The 19,031-nt window shown below is 43.1% G+C and overlaps 1 protein-coding gene across 1 annotated transcript in view; it reads right to left on the bottom strand.

Moving 5' to 3' along the window:
• Positions 1 to 10,840, bottom strand: part of CA5B (carbonic anhydrase 5B) — a 28,814-nt gene extending 17,974 nt beyond the window's left edge. The window contains exons 1-2 of the mRNA XM_068962402.1: positions 10,819 to 10,840; positions 1,790 to 1,984 (exon numbers count right to left, since the gene is read on the bottom strand). Coding sequence (XP_068818503.1) covers positions 1,790 to 1,931 — 142 coding nt within the window. The 5' untranslated portion in view covers positions 1,932 to 1,984; positions 10,819 to 10,840. The remainder of the gene's footprint in view (positions 1 to 1,789; positions 1,985 to 10,818) is intronic.
• Positions 10,841 to 19,031: the final 8,191 nt, after the last annotated feature.

The raw sequence follows: 19,031 nt of genomic DNA on the forward strand, positions 1-19,031 counted from the left end.
ATGGGGAATGAAGGTAGAGCACGGGGCACAGGCCCCAGTGAAATGCTGCTTCTCGATCTGCCATCACCCTCCTCCTCAGTCAGTCCTCGCTGTGCTCCCCAGATCCTAAAAATGGTCAGACATCTGAGGGGGCTGCTGAGCATATGACATGATGATGGTGGTGATGACGTGACAACTGTGGTACTGGAGGTAGCTGCCAGCACTGAGTTCTCACTGTGTGGGACACGCTTGCTAAGGACTTTGAACATTATCTTTTCTAACCCTCAACGATTTTGGATCATTCTTGGTCACTGGGCCTTATGCTGAGGTACTGTGTTTCTAGGAATAATGAGTATTGTCCTTACAGCTAAGCAGATAAGGGACCAGGACATGCTCAGTGGCTCAGGGCAGCAAAGACCAAATATTATTCTGGGTGAAACAAGAAGGGACAGTATAAACGTCTAAAGCAAAACCAAATTATGACAGTCATCAGTCTGTCTTAGTAAGCTAAAAATAAGAACATGTGATATGGGAAATTAATCAAGGGTAGCTCCTCATCCCTACATCATTACCACTTTTTGTTTTTGTCGTTACCAAAAGGAGCAAACTGTTTTATGGGTTGTTTTTTTTTTTTTTGGCCCCACCACTCAGCTTGTGGTATCTTGCTTCCCCAACTAGGGATCAAACCAGGGCCCTTGTCAGTGAAAGTGTGGAGTCCTAACTGCTTGACTACCAGGGAATTCCTTAGGAGCAAAGTATTCTAAGTCATGAGCATATTGAATATTAGACCCTTAACTTTCAAGTTTCTGTTAAAAAACAAAAACAAACTTTTCTGTTAGTAACTAGATAAATATGACTAATTTTTTTCCATTTTTAGCCTTAGACTGCAAAGTACCAGTGTTGAGAAGAAGCCATTCTGGGGAGGATGTGGGCTTGCTGGTAGGAAGCCACACCCAGCAACCAGAAATTTATTATGACTCAGGCCAGTTCAGTTTAATGAGAACACAGTTAGTGATGGAAGAAACAAAATAAACTTAGAATAAAAATATATATATGAAGCAGTTTCAAGGCAATGGATTTAGCTAGACTGGCATTCTCATAAATTCCTTTTTTAATGTGCAAATAAGGTCAGAGAGAGTAAACCCAAGGAAGAAAAGTTGAGAAACCTACAATCTGGAAGCAAACCAACATTGGAAAACTGTGTGAATTCACTGTGAATGGTGGAAAATATAGAAAATAACTATTTGGCAGATACACTTAACCAGTGCATTAAACTCATGTCTCCACCATCACACACATTATCCGCTCCTATCATCCCAGGGGTTTTGTGCCAGTGTCCCTTTGCCTCCAGGAGACCTTTAGGGAGGTCTTGAGACAGTTAGGGATGCCATGCAACATCTGCAGCGCACAGTCCAGCCCCAACAGCACGGAATGAGCCACCCCCATGGCAGCAGTGCCGTGGAGTCAGGGAAGACCATCTGCCACCTCCCCTGATCTGCAGGGTCACAGCGAAGCACACATGGGCCAGGTGGTCAGCTACAAGTAACTCTTCTGCAATTTCTAATGAGAGATGGAACGTTCCAGACTACATCATCATGATGTGTACCTCAGACTTAGGTCAGCTGTAGCTCAATAAAGTTAGGGGAGAAACTTCCCATATTTTAACAAACAGAGAAATAATGGGGTATTCTCCTCAAGGCATCTAATCCCAGTCTGGAATGCCACTGACATCAGAGCTGCACACACTCAACACACGTGACTCTTAGGAGACAACCAGGCTTCCGCTCTGTCCAGGCAGCCGTGTACTCACAGACTCGGTTCCGGGATTTGTAAGTGCAGGTGTAGAGGCTGCAAGGCCTTGCAGGCGTGGACCTCGGAATCTGGAACCTTCTCCACAGTGTCTTGCATGGAGAGGCTTGAAGAATGACCCTCAGGTAACTCATCACCACCATCTTTAGCTTAAAATCTTGATCAGCTCTCCAGTAGCTTGCAGAAACCTAATAACCTAGAGGCAGGACAGAAGAGGCAAAGCCATAAACAACAGAGGTCCCGATCACGTGGAAAACATCGTTCAGATTATTAGTACATAGGAGGGGAGGCCAAGTGAGAGTCAGTCATTTATCCACTCTTATTCTTCAAACACATTGTTCACCTCATTGGCAGGTCCAGATGACTGACTCAGGCACCTTGCCTTTACCTTATGGTTACTAAATATTAGCGGTTCAGAGAAAGGACTCTCTTAATCCACAAAATGAAAGAGTGTTAACAATACAGCTTCTTAAATTAAAAACAAAATTTTACTCCTTGAAATCCAGATTAATAGTCCAGCATGGTACTGATATTTAGGAGAAACCAAAGATTAAAGTTTCCCCCAGGCAGCCTGAATTTAAAAAAAAGAAATCAATCTGCATCTGGACTGCTTAAAAAAAAAAAAAAAACAAGATATATCCCCCCAAAATACTCATGGGTAGGGGTAGTTTTTAAACACTTTTAAATGCTAGTGTGTCCTTTAAAGAAGTAGGTCTCATATCCCTACATGTAAGACCCGAAGGACTCCCAAAGTTCTGCCTGATCTAAAAGAGAAACCTTCCTGAATATGTGAATCTAACCTAACCTCACAGCTTGGGAATTCTGCCAGTAAACATTTTCGTTTCAACATTTTTTTGCTCTTAAACACTCTGTTGGGTGCTGGGAGGTAGTAAAGATGAAGTAGATCATAAAAAAGAATGAAGTTCTTGTACATGCTATAATGTGCTGAACCTCGAAAACAGTGTGCTAAGTGAAAGAGGCCAGACACAAAAGGTCACATATGGTATGATTTCATTCGTATGAAATACTCAGAATAGGGAAATCTACAGAGACAGAAAACAGGTTGAGCAGAGGGGGAAATGGGGAATAACTGATGAATCGGCATGGGGTTTTCTTTTGGGTGATATAATTGTTTTAGAACTAGATAGAGGTAGTTGTTACATAACATTGGGACTGTACTAAATGCCTCTGAATTGTACATTTTAAAATGGCTAATTTGGGGAATTCCCTGGTGATCCACTGATTAAGACTCCTCACTCCACTGCAGGGGACCTGGATTCAATCCCTGGTCAGGAACTGGGATCCCACAGGCCACGCACTGTGGCCAAAATATTAAAGATAAAATAGCTAATCTTATGCTGTGTGAATTTTGCCTCAATAAAATAATGCACATCATATGGGAAGGAAAACACATACCAAACCAGTTCTCAGCAGGTATTGGTACCTCCTGAGTCTGCTTTCTCCTGCCAAAGGAGGCGTCTCAGCAATTTGGCCTTGACTGGGGTGCAAAGGCACCAAAAGGGAAACTGAGGGGACAAGAAGACACGTCACTTACTGACCTGCACTTTATTCATTCATACCATGTTTCCCCAAGAAGAGTGTTAGATACAGAAAAAGCACATGACCACAAGCGATGCTGAGCAAGGAGGGACACATTCTCATTTCATCCTCCCTCTGTTCATATACTTCACTGCAATTAATTAGCCATGAACTAGCCCTTCTGCCTGTACTGCTGCCCTTGTTACTGCTAGCTCCGAGCTGGAGGAGACAAGGCTGCACCCAAGGGAAAGGAGAGAAAATCACACCTAAGGTGTGTCCAGTGAGTGCAGGACACAGAGAACAGAGAACTTCCTGTCACTGCCCTGCAAAGCACAAGTGAGGGCTCCAGACAGATCTCTATAACTAGCTCCCCACAAACCATGTGCCCACACCCGTATTGTAACATGAAGCACAGCATGGTGACAAGCCAGCCTTTCAGCCCGGGGCCATGCCCTCTGTTGTACACATCACTTTGCCAGTGAACACACTGAACTAAGGGAGTGGAGGTGCATGGTCACCACATTAAAGGGGACCGATAGGGAGCTCATGACTCCCAGGGAGGCTTCTCTCCTGCAAGCCTAACTCCCTACCTAGGGTCTTTAGGCCAGTGACACCTAAAGTGTGTCTGCGTTGCCAAAGGGTATTTGATATTCTCAAACCAAGTTAAAATCACTTTTGTTCATAGTTTTATGTGTATGTTTGCATATATACATTTTAAGGGTGTGGGTATGTAAAAATATACCTTATTTAAGATATGCAAAGTCTGACACGATTTCAAGTAGAGACTGATAATGAAATTTCAAGATATTATCTTGATGGTGCCTTGAGTCAAATGAGTACCTTGTTTTCAAAAAATCTTAATATTTGAAATATCATTAACCAAATTAACTGAGCAAGGTTAAAGAGTGGACGATTTGCCACATCAATTCAGAATCTATTTCTGATTTTTAAAATTTTTTTATTTTGGAAAACTTCAAACTGATAGAAATAGTGAAAATACTGTAATAAAACTACCTATGTACTTGCTACTGCATTTCAACAATTATCTCTTGGTGGCTAAGCAAGTTTTATTTGTGCCCAACCCACTACTTCCCCTCTCTGAATTATTTGAAACAAATCCAAGAAATCTTAGAAACTTATCCATGATTTTATTTTCCACATGAAAGTGAAAGTGAAAGTCACTCAGTTGTGTCCAACTCTTGTGACCCCATAGACTGTCCATGGAACTCTCCAGGCCAGAATACTGGAGTGGGTAGCCTTTCCCTTCTCCAGGGGATCTTCCCAACCCAGGGATCGAACCCAGGTTTCCTGCATTGCAGGCGGATTCTTTACCAACTGAGCTATCAGGGAAGCCAGGGAAAATATCCTCCAAATTCATAGTTTGTTCTCCATGAAAATTATCTGTATGAAATAGCCCTTGGCAATAGTTTATTGGCAGAATATGAAAACTATCAATTTTTCAAACTTAAAAACAGCACAAAAGCACAGTAACCAGATACCTTCTCAGTGCCTACCTATCCCTTAAAGTAAACACTTCATTTCTCTCTTGATATCTCCACTCTAATCTTGGATTAGCACTCAGGTTCAGAACTTTATGCCTCTAATTTATAAGACTATGTCTAGCATGAAACAGCTGGAGAAGGCAATGGCACCCCACTCCAGTACTCTTGCCTGGAAAATCCCATGGATGGAGGAGCCTGGTAGGCTGCAGTCCATGGGGTCGCTAAGAGTCGGATACGACTGAGCGACTTCACTTTCACTTTTCACTTTCCTGCATTGGAGAAGGAAATGGCAACCCACTCCAGTGTTCTTGCCTGGAGAATCCCAGGGATGGCGGAGCGTGGTGAGCTCTTGTCTATGGGGTCACACAGAGTTGGACACAACTGAAGTGACTTAGCAGCAGTAGCAGCAGCAGCGTGAAACAGCATAATCTATAATCACGGGTCAGCAGGGTCAAAGGAGTATATGAACGGAAATGTTTAAGATTAAGACTGAAGGGAGTTCCCTGGCAGTCCAGTGGTTAAGGCTCCCAATGCAGGGGGCATGGGTTCAATCCCTGATCAGGTAACTAAGATCTTGCATGCCGCACGGCAGAGCCGAAAAGAAAACAAAACAAAAAAGATTAAGATTTAATGTACGTCCTTCAATTTATGCAAGAAAGAATCCAGAACCAGAGGAGCAGGAAAAACAGTCATTCAGTAACGCTGCACAAGAAGTAGAGTTTCTGTGACTCCAAATAGTGTAAGGTCTGAGAAAAGCCCAGAAAATCCTGTTAAGTATTACATAAATGAAAATTATTATTACTCAAATTGAATTTGCTAAAATGCTACCCCTGATATAAGTACAAAAATTAAGAAACTAGAAAGCAGCTTTAGATGATTTTTAATGTCATTATTTTCTTTTTAAGACAGTATCATGAAGTAATTCCAACTAAATAGGATTCTCTCTGATAAAATCAATTTGTAAAATTTCAAAATTGCTAAGAGATATGGGGAAATCTTGCCTTAATTCTGTGCTTCTTTCCATTGACTTCCATTCCTGTATTGAAGCAATAATGAGTGATTATCTCATGCAAAGCACTGTGCTGGGTTAAGATAATAAAGTTATGTTTTCTCCTTATTCTCACAAGCTTGCCATCTACAAAGAAAAACTATTTAAACAAATAACTTCTCTTTTTAAGTCACTTTTTCATTGTAGTAAAATATGCATATTTATTGTTTTCACCTTTTTAAAGTATACAGTTCAGTGGCATTAAATACATTCACAATGTTGTGTAACCATCACCACCAAAACTTTTTCATCATCCTCAAAAACAAGCTCTGTACCCATTAAACAATAGCTCCCCATTCCTTCCCACGTCATAGCCCCTAGGAACCTCTATTCTTTTTGTCTCTATGTATTTGCCTACTCCACAGTGGACTCATAGAATATTTTTTTCCTTGAGTCTGGCTTATTTCACTTAGCATAATTAAATACTTCTTAATCAGAGTCAGATCTGATGACAGCCCTGACTTAACTCAATGAGAACATAGAGGGTAGAGGCTTTAACTTTCAGGAACAGGTATCATCTGGAACCATGGGTCAGAGCGGACAGTTTTAACAGGTGGGGCAAAGGCAGAGAGATGGCTGGGGAGGAATGATAAGGACATTTAGGCGATGGACGGACTGCAAGAGCCGAGGCCAGAGAGGACGACTAGGGTTGAGTTGAAATGGGAAGAGCTTTGGGTTTGTTCAGTAATCAATCTCAGTGTCAAAAGAGGTGGGCAAACATGTGAAAAAGGACTCCTTTCTTGCTTACAATCTGGATGGTAATGCCCAGGAAGACAGTGCCAAGTGTAAGATACTGGTTTGTCCTTCAAAGGGAAGGTCGTGATAAGACAAGGCCACAGACATGCCTGATGACTGAGGGAATTGTACAGAAAAATGGGCACACACTTGGCCCTGCCTATGGAGCTGGGTGGGGAATCTGAGGCCTGTTGGCATGGCACCTGGAGAAGTCTGGGTAACTGATCCTTGGTCTAGCTCCACAGAGAGTAATCAGGAAAGCACGAGGCCAGGGTGAGCTGACATCATAGGCTGGGGCTGACTGCTGGGGCCATAGCCATTGGGGGACTGCCCTGCATGCTACAGTCGTGCTGTCTCTGAACAGCATTGAGGCTAATGACACATGGCCCAGAGGAAGTGTCTCCTGTCCACTTCGAGACTGGCTGTCTAAGGCTGGGGGGAAACAAGAGCTCCAGACTATCTAACATCACCCTCACTCACAGTAGTCTCCCCAGGGCCCACTCGGGGGGGGGGGTGCATGTAGTAGTCTGGAGAGCTGCACCTCTGTCCCCTAAGAATGCTGCTGATCTCACTGAAGGAGAACACTGACTCTGAAGATTACCTTTTGTGTTTTTAGACAAAAACAAAACCCAAATCCTTTTTTTGGTAACAGAGCCAAGTGTATCAGAACTTCCCATCCTCCCAAGTCTTCCATGAATATTTTTCAAGGTGTTGGCTAAGCAGATACTCAGGGAACACAGTGGAAGGTAGAGCTGGATAGAGATTTGAGATTAATTAAGGGAATATTAATTTCCAAGAGACAAGGTGACTTTCAGATGTTATTCCCTGTGTACAGGATGAAACACTGATGGTTTCGGATGACTCTGTCAGCTCGGCACAGGATGGATGGGACTGGGCAAAGAGGGGAGCCAGGAAAGCCATTCAATCCATCACTCTTATTCTGTCATTCACGAGGACATCAATCAAATATGATAAGTAGCAACGTTGTGGACAATTAAACTAAAATATGTTCAGTGAAAAGTAGAGCAGGCTAAGGTGAATTTGTAGTGCCACAGGGGAGGGGGTGTTGGGTTTAAATTGCTCAGGAGAGACCTTATTGAGAAGGTGAAATTTGACCAAAGACCTTATTGAGAAGGTGAAATTGCTCAGGAGAGACCTTATTGAGAAGGAGGTGAAAGAATTAGTTATATGGCTTTCAGGAGGAGGGTTATTCCAGGCAGAGGAAAATGCCTGTGCAAAAACCCTGAGGTGGGAGCTTGTCTGGCACATTCAGGGGACAGTGAGGAGGCCAATATGACGGGAGTGCCGCAAAGCAGAAGTAAGGCAGTAGGAGATGAGGTCCAGAGGTAATGAATGCTAAGCAGATTTCTAGGCCATTGTAAAGGTGCCCCACTGTGGGAACACAGTAGAGTTTTTGGAGTAGAGGAGGAATTTAATCTGATATACATTTTAAAAATGTCATTCAGGAAAATGGAAAATGACCAGAATGGAAGAAAGAAGCGGGGACTCCATTCAGGATAATCCAGGGGCTGCAACTAAGGATGCTGCAGTGGACGTGGTGGGAAGTGGTTGGGCATTGGCCGTATCTTGGGGACACAGCCTGTAAGATGTGAAGGAAAGCAGTCAAGGAAGACTGGCAGATTCTTGGCCTAAACAACTGCAAGGATGGAGTTGCCATGAACTGAGATGGGAAGGCTGTGTGTGGAAAAGGTTTTGGGTGGGAAATCCATAGATCAGATTTGGGTATGTGGAGTTTGAAATGAAATTCCAGTAATTCAACTGAGAGAATATGGTAGAATAGTCTAACTCATGGTAGAATGAGGATGAATCCCTGAACAGAGAAACAGAACCTGGCACAGCGGGCGAGGGAAAGATGGTGCTCTTACTGCTAACCCTACTGGATTTTGAGGTGCTGGGGCGGGGGCAGGCGAGAGCAAAGGTCTGGGAAGAGTTGGCAATGCAGCGCTGCTGCTCAGGAGACGTGAGGCTAGAAAGAGAAACAAAATCCCCTCCCCCAGGGGTAACAGGTGTCTAGAGGGAGACTAACAAAATGGAGTGATTAGGGAGGCCTAGAGAAAAGGAAGTCAAATGCAATCAAGGAAGGAAGGGAGCATGAAAGGTCAGGGGCAAGGAGGGTTCCAGGGAAATCCGAATACAAAGAAAACTTAGCTAATGCTCAGTTACAATACCTGTAACAATACATGAGATTATTTATGCTAAAGCCAAAGGCCAATCCCCTCTGTTACATTAAAAGGTAGAATTTATTGAGAGGTGAGGTGGTTATTTAAATTTACCCATGGGTCTTATAAAGCCCAAGCTAGTGAAACCACAAATGTTTAATTATCAACCATAATATGTAACAGTAAACTACTAGCAGACATTACTGGGTGTCACAGAAAATCTGTCCTTACTTATGTGTGTCCTTAAAGATGGGACCATGGGATGAAGGGGCCCCAGAAGAGCCTTTGTTATTGCTAATTATTTACATATGTCCCTGGATCTTACTGATACATCCCTTATCTGTTTTGCAGATTTGGAAATGTGTGAGGGGAAAAAAAGATTCTGAAAGCCTTTAAAAAATTATTCATAAATCATGTATTAAACGACAGTAATTTGAACTCTGCCTGATTAAGCAATTTATAATACATGCAAAACAGCAAGAAAAAGGTACTGTGACTAAAGGTTACAATTACATTGAAAAAAATTCCTGATTCTCATCAGATTCACTTTTCCGTTTCTCACCTCCTCATTTCCAAAGGAAGCAAGACTTTTGCAGTTCCCTGACATGGAAATTAGGAGTTATGTTGCCATGTCTTCACTGAAAAAGCTGAGTTTCTTCTCACCCACTTCTCTGATAGCAGGATCCCAATCTGGGATTGCCAAAGGTTTCAGAATACATTTCTAATAGCTGTTTTGCGTGCTGCAATTAACTTCCCCAGTGTGGCCAATGAGATGAAATGCATTTCCCTCCTTCCATCAGATTTCCAAAATACTCATATTTTCTCATAAGTCACTCAGTCTTTATTGAGTTCTGACTGTGAGCAGTCACAGCCTTTTGCCTTGCTCCTAGGACAACAAGGCAGGAGTGTACAGAGAGAATGGTATCCTGCTGCTCTTGACCTTTTGGTGAATTTTAGTCCTGCTACTATGTAAAAATTGTCTGAGTAAAGGAAGAAAGCTCCAGATAGCTAAAAGGTTTTCCATTCCTCCAAATGTGCAAAAACAGTGATCCTTCTGTAGGATGTGCAAGGGAGGAGAGGGGTAGGGTCTGGGACAGCTTCCCTCAGAGAAATCTAGCTACTCCCTTGCATATTCCAGCAAGGTTTTTAATAGCAGAGTGAAGATGGCCAGATGAGTAGTAAAGGGGGAAGAAGGGGAAGCAGAAAGCAATGTGGTTTTCAGTGGCTGGGTGAGAACAAGTTCTGTCCACATTAAGGTGTACACATTAACTTCTCAAATATCTCAGTTTCCCAGTGAAAATACACCAGAGGGGAGGGCACTTATATTAACAAGTTGGCACCAGCCTCAGGGCAGTAGCATTTAACACTGAATTTTAACACTGAATGCCACAACGACTCAAAACAGACATCAACAATGTTTGTACTGCGGAGGTTCTCCTCCAGTTCTGGGGCGGGGCACGAAACAAAAAGGCAAAAGGAAATTGTGGAACGGAGAACGCTCAGATTTGTCCACGTGACACAGCTGTAAGGCAGATACCCTGCCCTGGGGGTGGCTATGACTCCGTTCTCAGACCCGGACATATTGGTGAGGGGCGGGGTGGAGAAATGCAGGGAAGACCCAAGTCATTCCTAGTTTGCTGCGCCTCGGTTTTCGGAACTGCAATCTCAGATTTGTAGTCCTTATTCCAATTTCAAGCTATTTCACAGCAGGTTGGACTTTTTGAGTTATTCACATCCAACCACCCCTAGCAAAACTCCCTCCCAAGTAACTACCCTTATGCCCCGACAAGTTCCCTGAGACAGCTGTTTACCCGTCGACTGCAAATAATCCTAAAAGAGGTGCAGCCATCTGGTTGGTGACTCCCACAGTAGAAGAGGTCCCAGGGCAAGGAGAACGGGCGGGGGCGATGCCCTACGGGCCTCCGCAGTCCCCGGGCAACTATTCGCAGGACCAACAGCTGTCCGGGCTCTGAGACCCGGCCTGCCTCCGGTATAGTCCCCAATCTACGTGGCTACCCATCCTTACCTGAGCCTTTCCCCAGAGAACGAACCGTGCGGCTCGCTCTAGTCCCCGACTCGCAGCAGGAGCGCTTGGCCATCGTAGCCACGCCTCCATCTCGCCCACAGCCCTGACCAAGCGCGTACCCCTCTAGGTCACGCCCCATATGGGATAGCCGCGCCCCTCCAGGCCGATCCTGTCCCTGCCGGTTGGCCTGGCCTTGTCCCTCGCTCCAAAGCCACTCCCTTTTCTTTAGGACCCCACCTTGAGTTCCGCCTGGGCCCACCCCCTCCACCTTGGTAACGCCCCTGTATTCCGCTCTGGTCCCGCCCCTCAAGCCCTGCTTAGCGGCTCAAGCTCCCGCCTTGGAGCAGGACTTTGTTGCGGGAATTCGAGGTCGCGTGGGTGGCCCTCACCTTGAGTCTAGAGAAGCCCTCTTGGGTCCTGGGACCTGAGTTCTGGCAAAGTTTTGTCGCATGAAGTCAGATGGCGGGCCTAAGTGCCTCGTCTAAAAAATTGCTTTTCTCAAGTTTCTCCCATTTCCAAACATCAAGACTAGGTATGCTGAGAACAGGTGATTCAGGGAAACGCAAACACTGGACAGATCTTGCAACCGTGATTCTTTCCTCTAGTTTGCATTTCCACTTTACCCCAGTTTCTTTGACCCAGTTTTCATGTCCTCCAGACTGGAAGTCAGTTTTCACGTTCTTTAAACCAGAACTGTCACCCACGTTCTTTCTAGTCCCTTGTGCATGCTTGCTAAGTCGCATCAGTAGTATCCGACTCTTTGTGACCCTGTGGACTGTAACCCACTAGGCTCCTCTGTCCATGTGATTCTCCACGCAAGAATACTGGAGTGGGTTGCCATGGCCTCTTCAGGGGATCTTCCTAACCCAGGGATGGAACCCGCATCTCTTATGTCTCCTGCATTGGCAGACAGGTTCTTTACCACTAGTGCCACTTGGGAAGCCCCTTCTAGTCCCTCATGGGACCTTAAAGGCTAGGAGATCAATGGAGTAAGCAGAACTCATGTATTTCCTGGTGTCTCTGGCTCCAGTGAGCTCTTGCTGTCTAGGGCCTGTCAAGACATTATCACATTTAGACTGAAACTCAGGTTGCCACTCTGAGTGGGTTGAGATTGTTCTGCCAGCCTCATTCTCTCCATTTAAAACTCTGGGTCCACAAGGAAAGTATATAGAGGTGATAACAAGCTTTCCCACCCCTGTACAGAAATGTTTGATTCATTCATTCAAATCATATTTATTGAGAACATGCTCCCCTGACAAGCCTCAAGGAGTTGTGGAATGAAGTAGTTCCAACTTGGATTGGGACATGACAAGAAATGATGAGAAAAAGATGTGGCAATAAATTGATAGGTAGAAAAGGATTTGGTAATCACAGGTCTTCCTGATTTGATTAATAGAAATATTTTTGGGGAGCAAATATAGAAGCAAACTTTTATAGGACTTAGTACACTTCTTTACACAATAAATTCTCAGTAAATCTTCACTGAAACCCTTTTGTGTAGAAAGATAACATTTCCCCTTCTAACCAGTAAAATTTGCTACTTGTATATCTTCAAGTATACAAGGGCTTCCCTTGTGGCTCAACTGGTAAAGAATCCACCTGCAATGTGGGAGACCTAGGTTCGATCCCTGGGCTGGGAAGATCCCCTGGAGAAGGGAAAGGCTACCCACTCCCATATTCTGGCCGGGAAAATTCCATGGACTGTATAGTCCATGGGGTCACAAAGAGTCAGACAGGACTGAGCGACTTTCACTATATCTTCAAATGCCAACACATAAAGATTTTATGATAGCATATTTGGTTACTTTTTGTTCTCTTCCCACCCTCCACTGCATTTCTGGCTTGAAGATAGTGGGAATGTTCACAGTATTGTGCTAGAAGGAACACAAAGAAAAGAACACTTTTCAACTGAACGCTTTCATTAAGCTCACCCTGACCCTGAAAACTGTCTCATTTATAAAATATTTCAACTATCAGTCATTTTTTGCCCTAAAAATGAACTCACAGAAACTGGTCCAAATGCAAGCTGTACAAAATAACGAGTCAATTTTTGTACAGTTAGTCATACTTCACCTCCTTCCACAAATGATTTGAAGTAGTTTACTAAAATATAGGTATTACTGGATAAATGAAATAGTTGAAGGAACCAGGGAAAGCAGAACTTAATGGAAGGAGAATAATGCAGCTGATGATAAGATTAGATTTTAAGTGAATAGGCCATCAAATCCAAAATAGTTGTTTAAGATCAATCAGAGATTTGCCCCCCAAGCTTATGAATGGCAATAGAAACAAGGAAATAGCTATCATTTAAAGGTCTTCCAATGTTCATAAGATAAAAATCAGCCTTTTGTTCTTTTAGAAATGCAGTGTTTCTTGAATTTTAGTCCTGGAAGAAATCCCATTTCTCTGTGTTGATGATGTAGTGACCTAAGTGGGAAATACAGAATTAAACACAGGTCCCCTCAATGTAAACTGTTGGTACAATCACTAAGCACAGTGCATTAATCAATCCTATGAACCATCAAAACTTTTCTGTTCATCCAAATATACAGACCCTTAATGGTCTGACTTAATTCAGGGTAGCAATTTGATAATTTCTCCCCAGGATGGCAAATATGTTTCAACTCATATGTCAACTTGGAGTCATTTGTAGTGGCTGCTTTGATAACTGTGTTGACTTTTGTGGCTTTGTCTAGGCTCAGAAGGAAGAAGTTCTGTGATTGATTAACAATGTCTATCATGGGTGCAGAATGGGTGAGTGGCTGCATGCAAAACCCTATCTGGTGTCCCTGATTTGTAGAAAGGAGGTCTTGATCCAGGGCTTTTGTATCAGTTCAGTTCAGTTCAGTCACCCAGTCGTGTCTGACTCCTTTTGACCCCATGCACTGCAGCATGCCAGTCCTCCCTGTCCATCACCAACTCCTGGAGTTTACCCAAACTCATGTCCATTGAGTTGGTGATGCCATCTAACCATCTCATCTTCTGTCGGCCCCTTCTCCTCCCACCCTCAATCTTTCCCAGTATCAGGGTCTTTTCAAATGAGAAGCTCTTCACATCAGATGGCCAAAGGATTGGAGTTTCAGCTTCAACATCAGTCCTTCCAATGAACACCCAGGACTGATTTCCTTTAGGATGGACTGGTTGGATCTCTTTGCAGTCCAAGGGACTCTCAAGAGTCTTCTCCAACACCACAGTTCGAAAGCATTAATTCTTTGGCGCTCAGCTTTCTTTATAGTCCAACTCTCACATCCATACATGACTACTGGAAAAACCATTGCCTTGACTAGATGGACCTTTGTTGGTAAAGTAATGTCTCTGCTTTTTAATATGCTGTCTAGGTTGGTCATACCTTGCCTTCCAAGGAGTAAGCGTCTTTTAATTTCATGGCTACAGTCACCATCTGCAGTGATTTTGGAGCCCCAAAAAATAAAGTCCTAGCACTTCACGGCAAATAGATGGGGAAACAGTGGAAACAGGGCTTTTGTATAGTCACTCCAAATCTACAGTTCTCTAGACGTAGTGTTAGTCGCTCAGTCATGTCTGACTCTTTGCAACCCCATGGACTGTAGCCTGCCAGGCTCCTCTGTCCATAGGATTCTCCAGGCAAGAATACTGGAGTGGGTAGCCATTCCCTTCTTCAAGAGATCTTCCTGAACCAGGGATTGAACCCGGGTCTCCCTCATCACAGGCAGACTCTTTTCCGCCTGAGCCACCAGGGAAACCCACAGTTCTCTAGGGCTTTTGATAAATACCTGACAGTAGAGAGTTCAAGGTCCCTCTCTCAAACTCTGTCCCATCCACACTGGTCTTCCCCTGTCCGCTCCTATCTCAGAACATTTTCCTTCACCTTTCCCATTGTTTGGACTATTCTTTGCCTAGATTTACATGGCTGGCTTTTTCTCATCTTTCAGGGTTCAGCTAAAATGCCATCTCTTTAGAGATGTCTCTCTTGACATCCATATCTGATGTTATATCCAGAGCCTCTCAGTCTGTACTGGGTGTATGGATCACCTGGAGATCTTATTAAAGTGGAGACTCTCAGTGGTTCCGGGATGTGCACTGAAGTTCTGCCTCTCAAGGAGTCTCCCAGGAGATGTTTACAAAAGACACTTTAAATAGCAGCCTAACTTCTCCCTCTCTGTCACATAATTTGTTTCATTTTCTTCATGTTATATCTCACTATTTGAAATTATATATATATATATATATATATATATATATATATCTGTTTGTATATTGGATTGTTTGTTGATTGTTTATTAAATGTAAATTCCATGAGAGCAGGGACTTTCAGCTTTGTATCCCCAACACTTAACACAGTACCTGGCACATCTGTGGATGCTCTTTCAATGTTGCTGGATGAACAATGTTATTCAAGATTCACCGATTTCTTTATCTCTTCAGTGCCCATGTATCAACTATTGAGTGACTGTTTATTTACACACCAGGAACTAGATTATAAGTGGAAAAAAGGCAGTGCTTCTCAGGTACCAGTAAGTGAACTGTTAGTTACTGGTCCAAACTGAGATAAGAAACTTGAACTAGAATGTAAATCTGATCTGTCACTAAGGACAATGTTTAGTTAGGATAACATTTTCTTTTCTTCATAGCAAGACTTTACTGATGAAGCAAGCAATGAATGAGTTGTTTTCCCTTCTGGGGCAAGTTCCTCTTCTCATCCTGGTAACTGTCAGAATTGACACCTGGTGGTAGGACACATTTTGAGTAGTGCTGATATAGAGGAGAGAAATATGTAGTCTATTATATGAAATGTATGATTTTCCATCTTCAGAGAATTTATAGGCAGGTAGAAATACACATTTAAAGATAGAATTAGAAGATTTTTAGTTACTTGCTACAATAAACAATTGTATGAGAGAATAGAGACTTGTGAGAGAGAATGAACACTTTTTTAGGAGAAAGAATTGCCCAATTTAGGAGAAAATGGGGAATTGTAGAACAGAACAGAAAATTGTGAGAGAAAGGGATAATTATAGAAGAGAATGGAGAAGTGTGGGAGACAATGGGGGAATTTTGTAAGTAAAGGAAGAATTGTGGGAGAAAAATAATTATTTGATAGAAAAGAATGATGAAAGAAAGGACTCTGGGAGGGAGTGAAAGATTGTGGACAAGAACAGAGAACTGTGGGAGAGACAAGAAATTTGGGGTGACAAGGTGTAATACTTAAGTTTATGTGTCACTTTGTTGGGCTACAGTGCTCAGTGTCACTCAAACATTATTCTGGATGCTTCTGTGAAGGTGGGTTGTGGAGGGATGATATTAACATTAACATCAGTGGACTCTGAGTAAAGTATCAGTCAGTTCAGTCACCCAGTCATGTCTGACTCTTTGTGACCCCATGGACTGTAGCCCACCAGGCTCCTCTATCCATGGGGGTTCTCCAGACAAGAATATTGGGGTGGGTTGCCATGCCCTCCTCCAGGGGATCTTCCCAACCCAGGGATCGAACCCAGGTATCCCACAGTATAGGTGGATTCTTTACCATCTGAGCCACCAGGGAAGCCCAAGAACACTGGAGTAGGTAGCCTATCCCTTTTCCAGGGGATCTTCCTGACCCAGGAATCGAACTGGGGTCTCTTGCATTGCAGGTGGATTCTTTACCAGCTGAGCTACCAAGGAAACCCCACATGCCGCTAGGCATGGCCAAAAAAAAAAAAGAATTTTGGCCTGGAAAAACAAGCATTATAGGCCAAGAACATGAAAAAAATTTCAATATAATATCCAAGAAGCAGTGTAGATAATTGAACATCTAAGAGAAAATATCAGAAGACTTAGTCCATCCTTGCTTTTACTGCATGGGACTTAATATAATTTATTTGTCTTAATTCATAGATACACAGGTACACATGCACCCCTTTCAAGAAAATGTTCTTTAGATCCCCACTTTAGGAATACAACTTGGACAAAATTGCAGTTACTCAGTTTGTTTAGTTTTCATTTCCCAGCAGTAGTGATTAACTTTCACTGAAATAAAATAATGTTAGACTGTGAAAAATAAGTCAAAATTTATAATGGTTGTGACTGTTAACCTGTAAAATTTGATGAGTCTTTTGAATATCCTAGGATTGAATATCATGATATTTTCTCATCGTAAAGCAGAGCATAGAATATAAGGATGAAGACAAAAATAATTTTAAAGTCTAGTTTATGACAAATGCTATCATAAAGTTGGTTTTCTTTTTACCCATCTAGGAAGTTTTTTTCTTCTATCTAGAAATGAGAAAAAAAATTATAATGCACCCAAGACACTTCATTTCCAACAGTTTGAAGCTTAGAAATCCAGTTTATGATAAGAATTAGTCAATTCAGCAGTCAAATATTCATGGACCATGAGAAATGCAAAAAAAAAAAAAAAGAACCAAATATAGTTCTTGCCCTCTAGGAAGTGTTAATTTTGTAGGATACAAAAGTAAATCATGTTGGCTATAGCTGCATGTATGAATGTGAAAAAATACTATGAGAATACAGGAGGAAAGGATAAAAAGTTAGATTGGACTATTATAAAACTTTACCCAAAAAAGGATAAGAAAGGTTTCTCAAAGAAAGTGATAGTAGAGGTAGACCTGGAATTATGGCTAAGACATTTAAAGGTTAAAAAAAAAGAAAAATTTCATAGTATTCAAATAAAACTATAGTATAAATATGCAGCGAACAAAGGTAGCTGGTGCTGGCTGGTAGAATGGCTCAGATGGGGGCAATAGTGTAGGTGCATCTGACCACTGGGTTCAGACCTCAGAGGCCAGAGAGTTCGGATTCTCTGTCACAGGCCCTGGTGCTAATGAAGATTTCGATGTGGAAACGTTGTTGTTGTTTACTCGCTCAGTCATGTTGGACTCTTTACGACCCCATGAACTATAACCCACCAGGCTCCCCTGTTCATGGGATTCCCCAGCCAAGAATACTGGAGTGGATTGCCATTTCCTTCTCCAGGGGATCTTCCCTACCCAGGGATCAAACCCGTGTCTCCTGCATTGGCAGGCGGATTCTTTACCATTGAGCCACCAGGGAAGCCAGATGACCTGAACAAAAACGACAAGGAGAACAAAGAAGGTAGAACAGGACTCATGACTGAATTTTTAGTGTGGCAGCTCATAGTCCCTCTAACAACCAGGGGGCGCCAGTGAGGCTCTGTAGGGAGGGAAAAAAGGACAAGAATTAGAACAAATGAATGAAAAGCGGAAGCAGGAGAAGGGGAGTTTGAGCATAATAGGTGACATTGACTTTATGCCACCCTTTCTGGACCTAAGTTATTGTTTCCACTTGTAAGGTGACACCCTGGACTGAAGGATATTTCAGTTTTCATTCAGGTTTACTAATTCTGCAGTGTTCTGTGGGGTTGAGGTAGGTGCTATGTAATCTGAAAAACCAGTTCCTGAGCTAAGTGATGTGACCAGAAAAACCCAGAAAAAGAAAGCTTTCTCAGGATGGAAGTGAGGAGGAGGTGGTTGCCCTGGTGGAGGATCAGATCCACAGGGTCTTAATCCAGGGGACTTTGGGAACAAGTTTTGACTTAGAACAGATGAGTGAATTCCAAGAACACAAGGAGCAGAAGAGCTGAGCACATCAGCTGTCTCCTTGCTCCCCGTTGTAGGTCTCTCAATCTTAATGCGCCTCCTACTGACCTCACTCTCCTTCCTTCTGGCCCCTTCTGATCTGTGAGCAGAGTAGCACTGTTTCCTTCTACTCAGTTTTCCCAGGCTAGACATCCCTGTGGTTCTTGACTGCCTTCACATCTACACTCTCCATAATCAGTCATAATCAGTGACTGTGAGGCCCTGTAGTTTCTGCCTCCTAAAGGTCTCTTGCATCTGTCCCCACGTCTCCACACCAATTGGCACTGTCTTCACTGATGTACCACCACTTCCTCCCTGACTTGTTACAGCTGGCTTATGGCTGACATCTTGGCTCTGGTCTCTCCCACACTATGCACCATACTGGTCCTATAGGCAGATCTTAGCATGTCTCTACTAACCTAAGCACATTAACTTGCTTTTCAGTGGCCACCAGATAAAGTCCACACTCCTTGGTAGAGTCTGTAAAAGCACTTATTAACTGGTCCCAACCCTTCCCTCCAGCTTCCCACAACCCATCCACACCATCCCATGCACATACAGACATTCTGCCCTGTGTCTCCACACAGGACCTTCTCTCTCTGGGTTCTTTCTCCTCTCTGATGCTGATCTATTGTACAA

Source organism: Capricornis sumatraensis, chromosome X (assembly GCF_032405125.1).
Source record: "Capricornis sumatraensis isolate serow.1 chromosome X, serow.2, whole genome shotgun sequence".
Taxonomy (NCBI): Eukaryota; Metazoa; Chordata; class Mammalia; order Artiodactyla; family Bovidae; genus Capricornis; species Capricornis sumatraensis.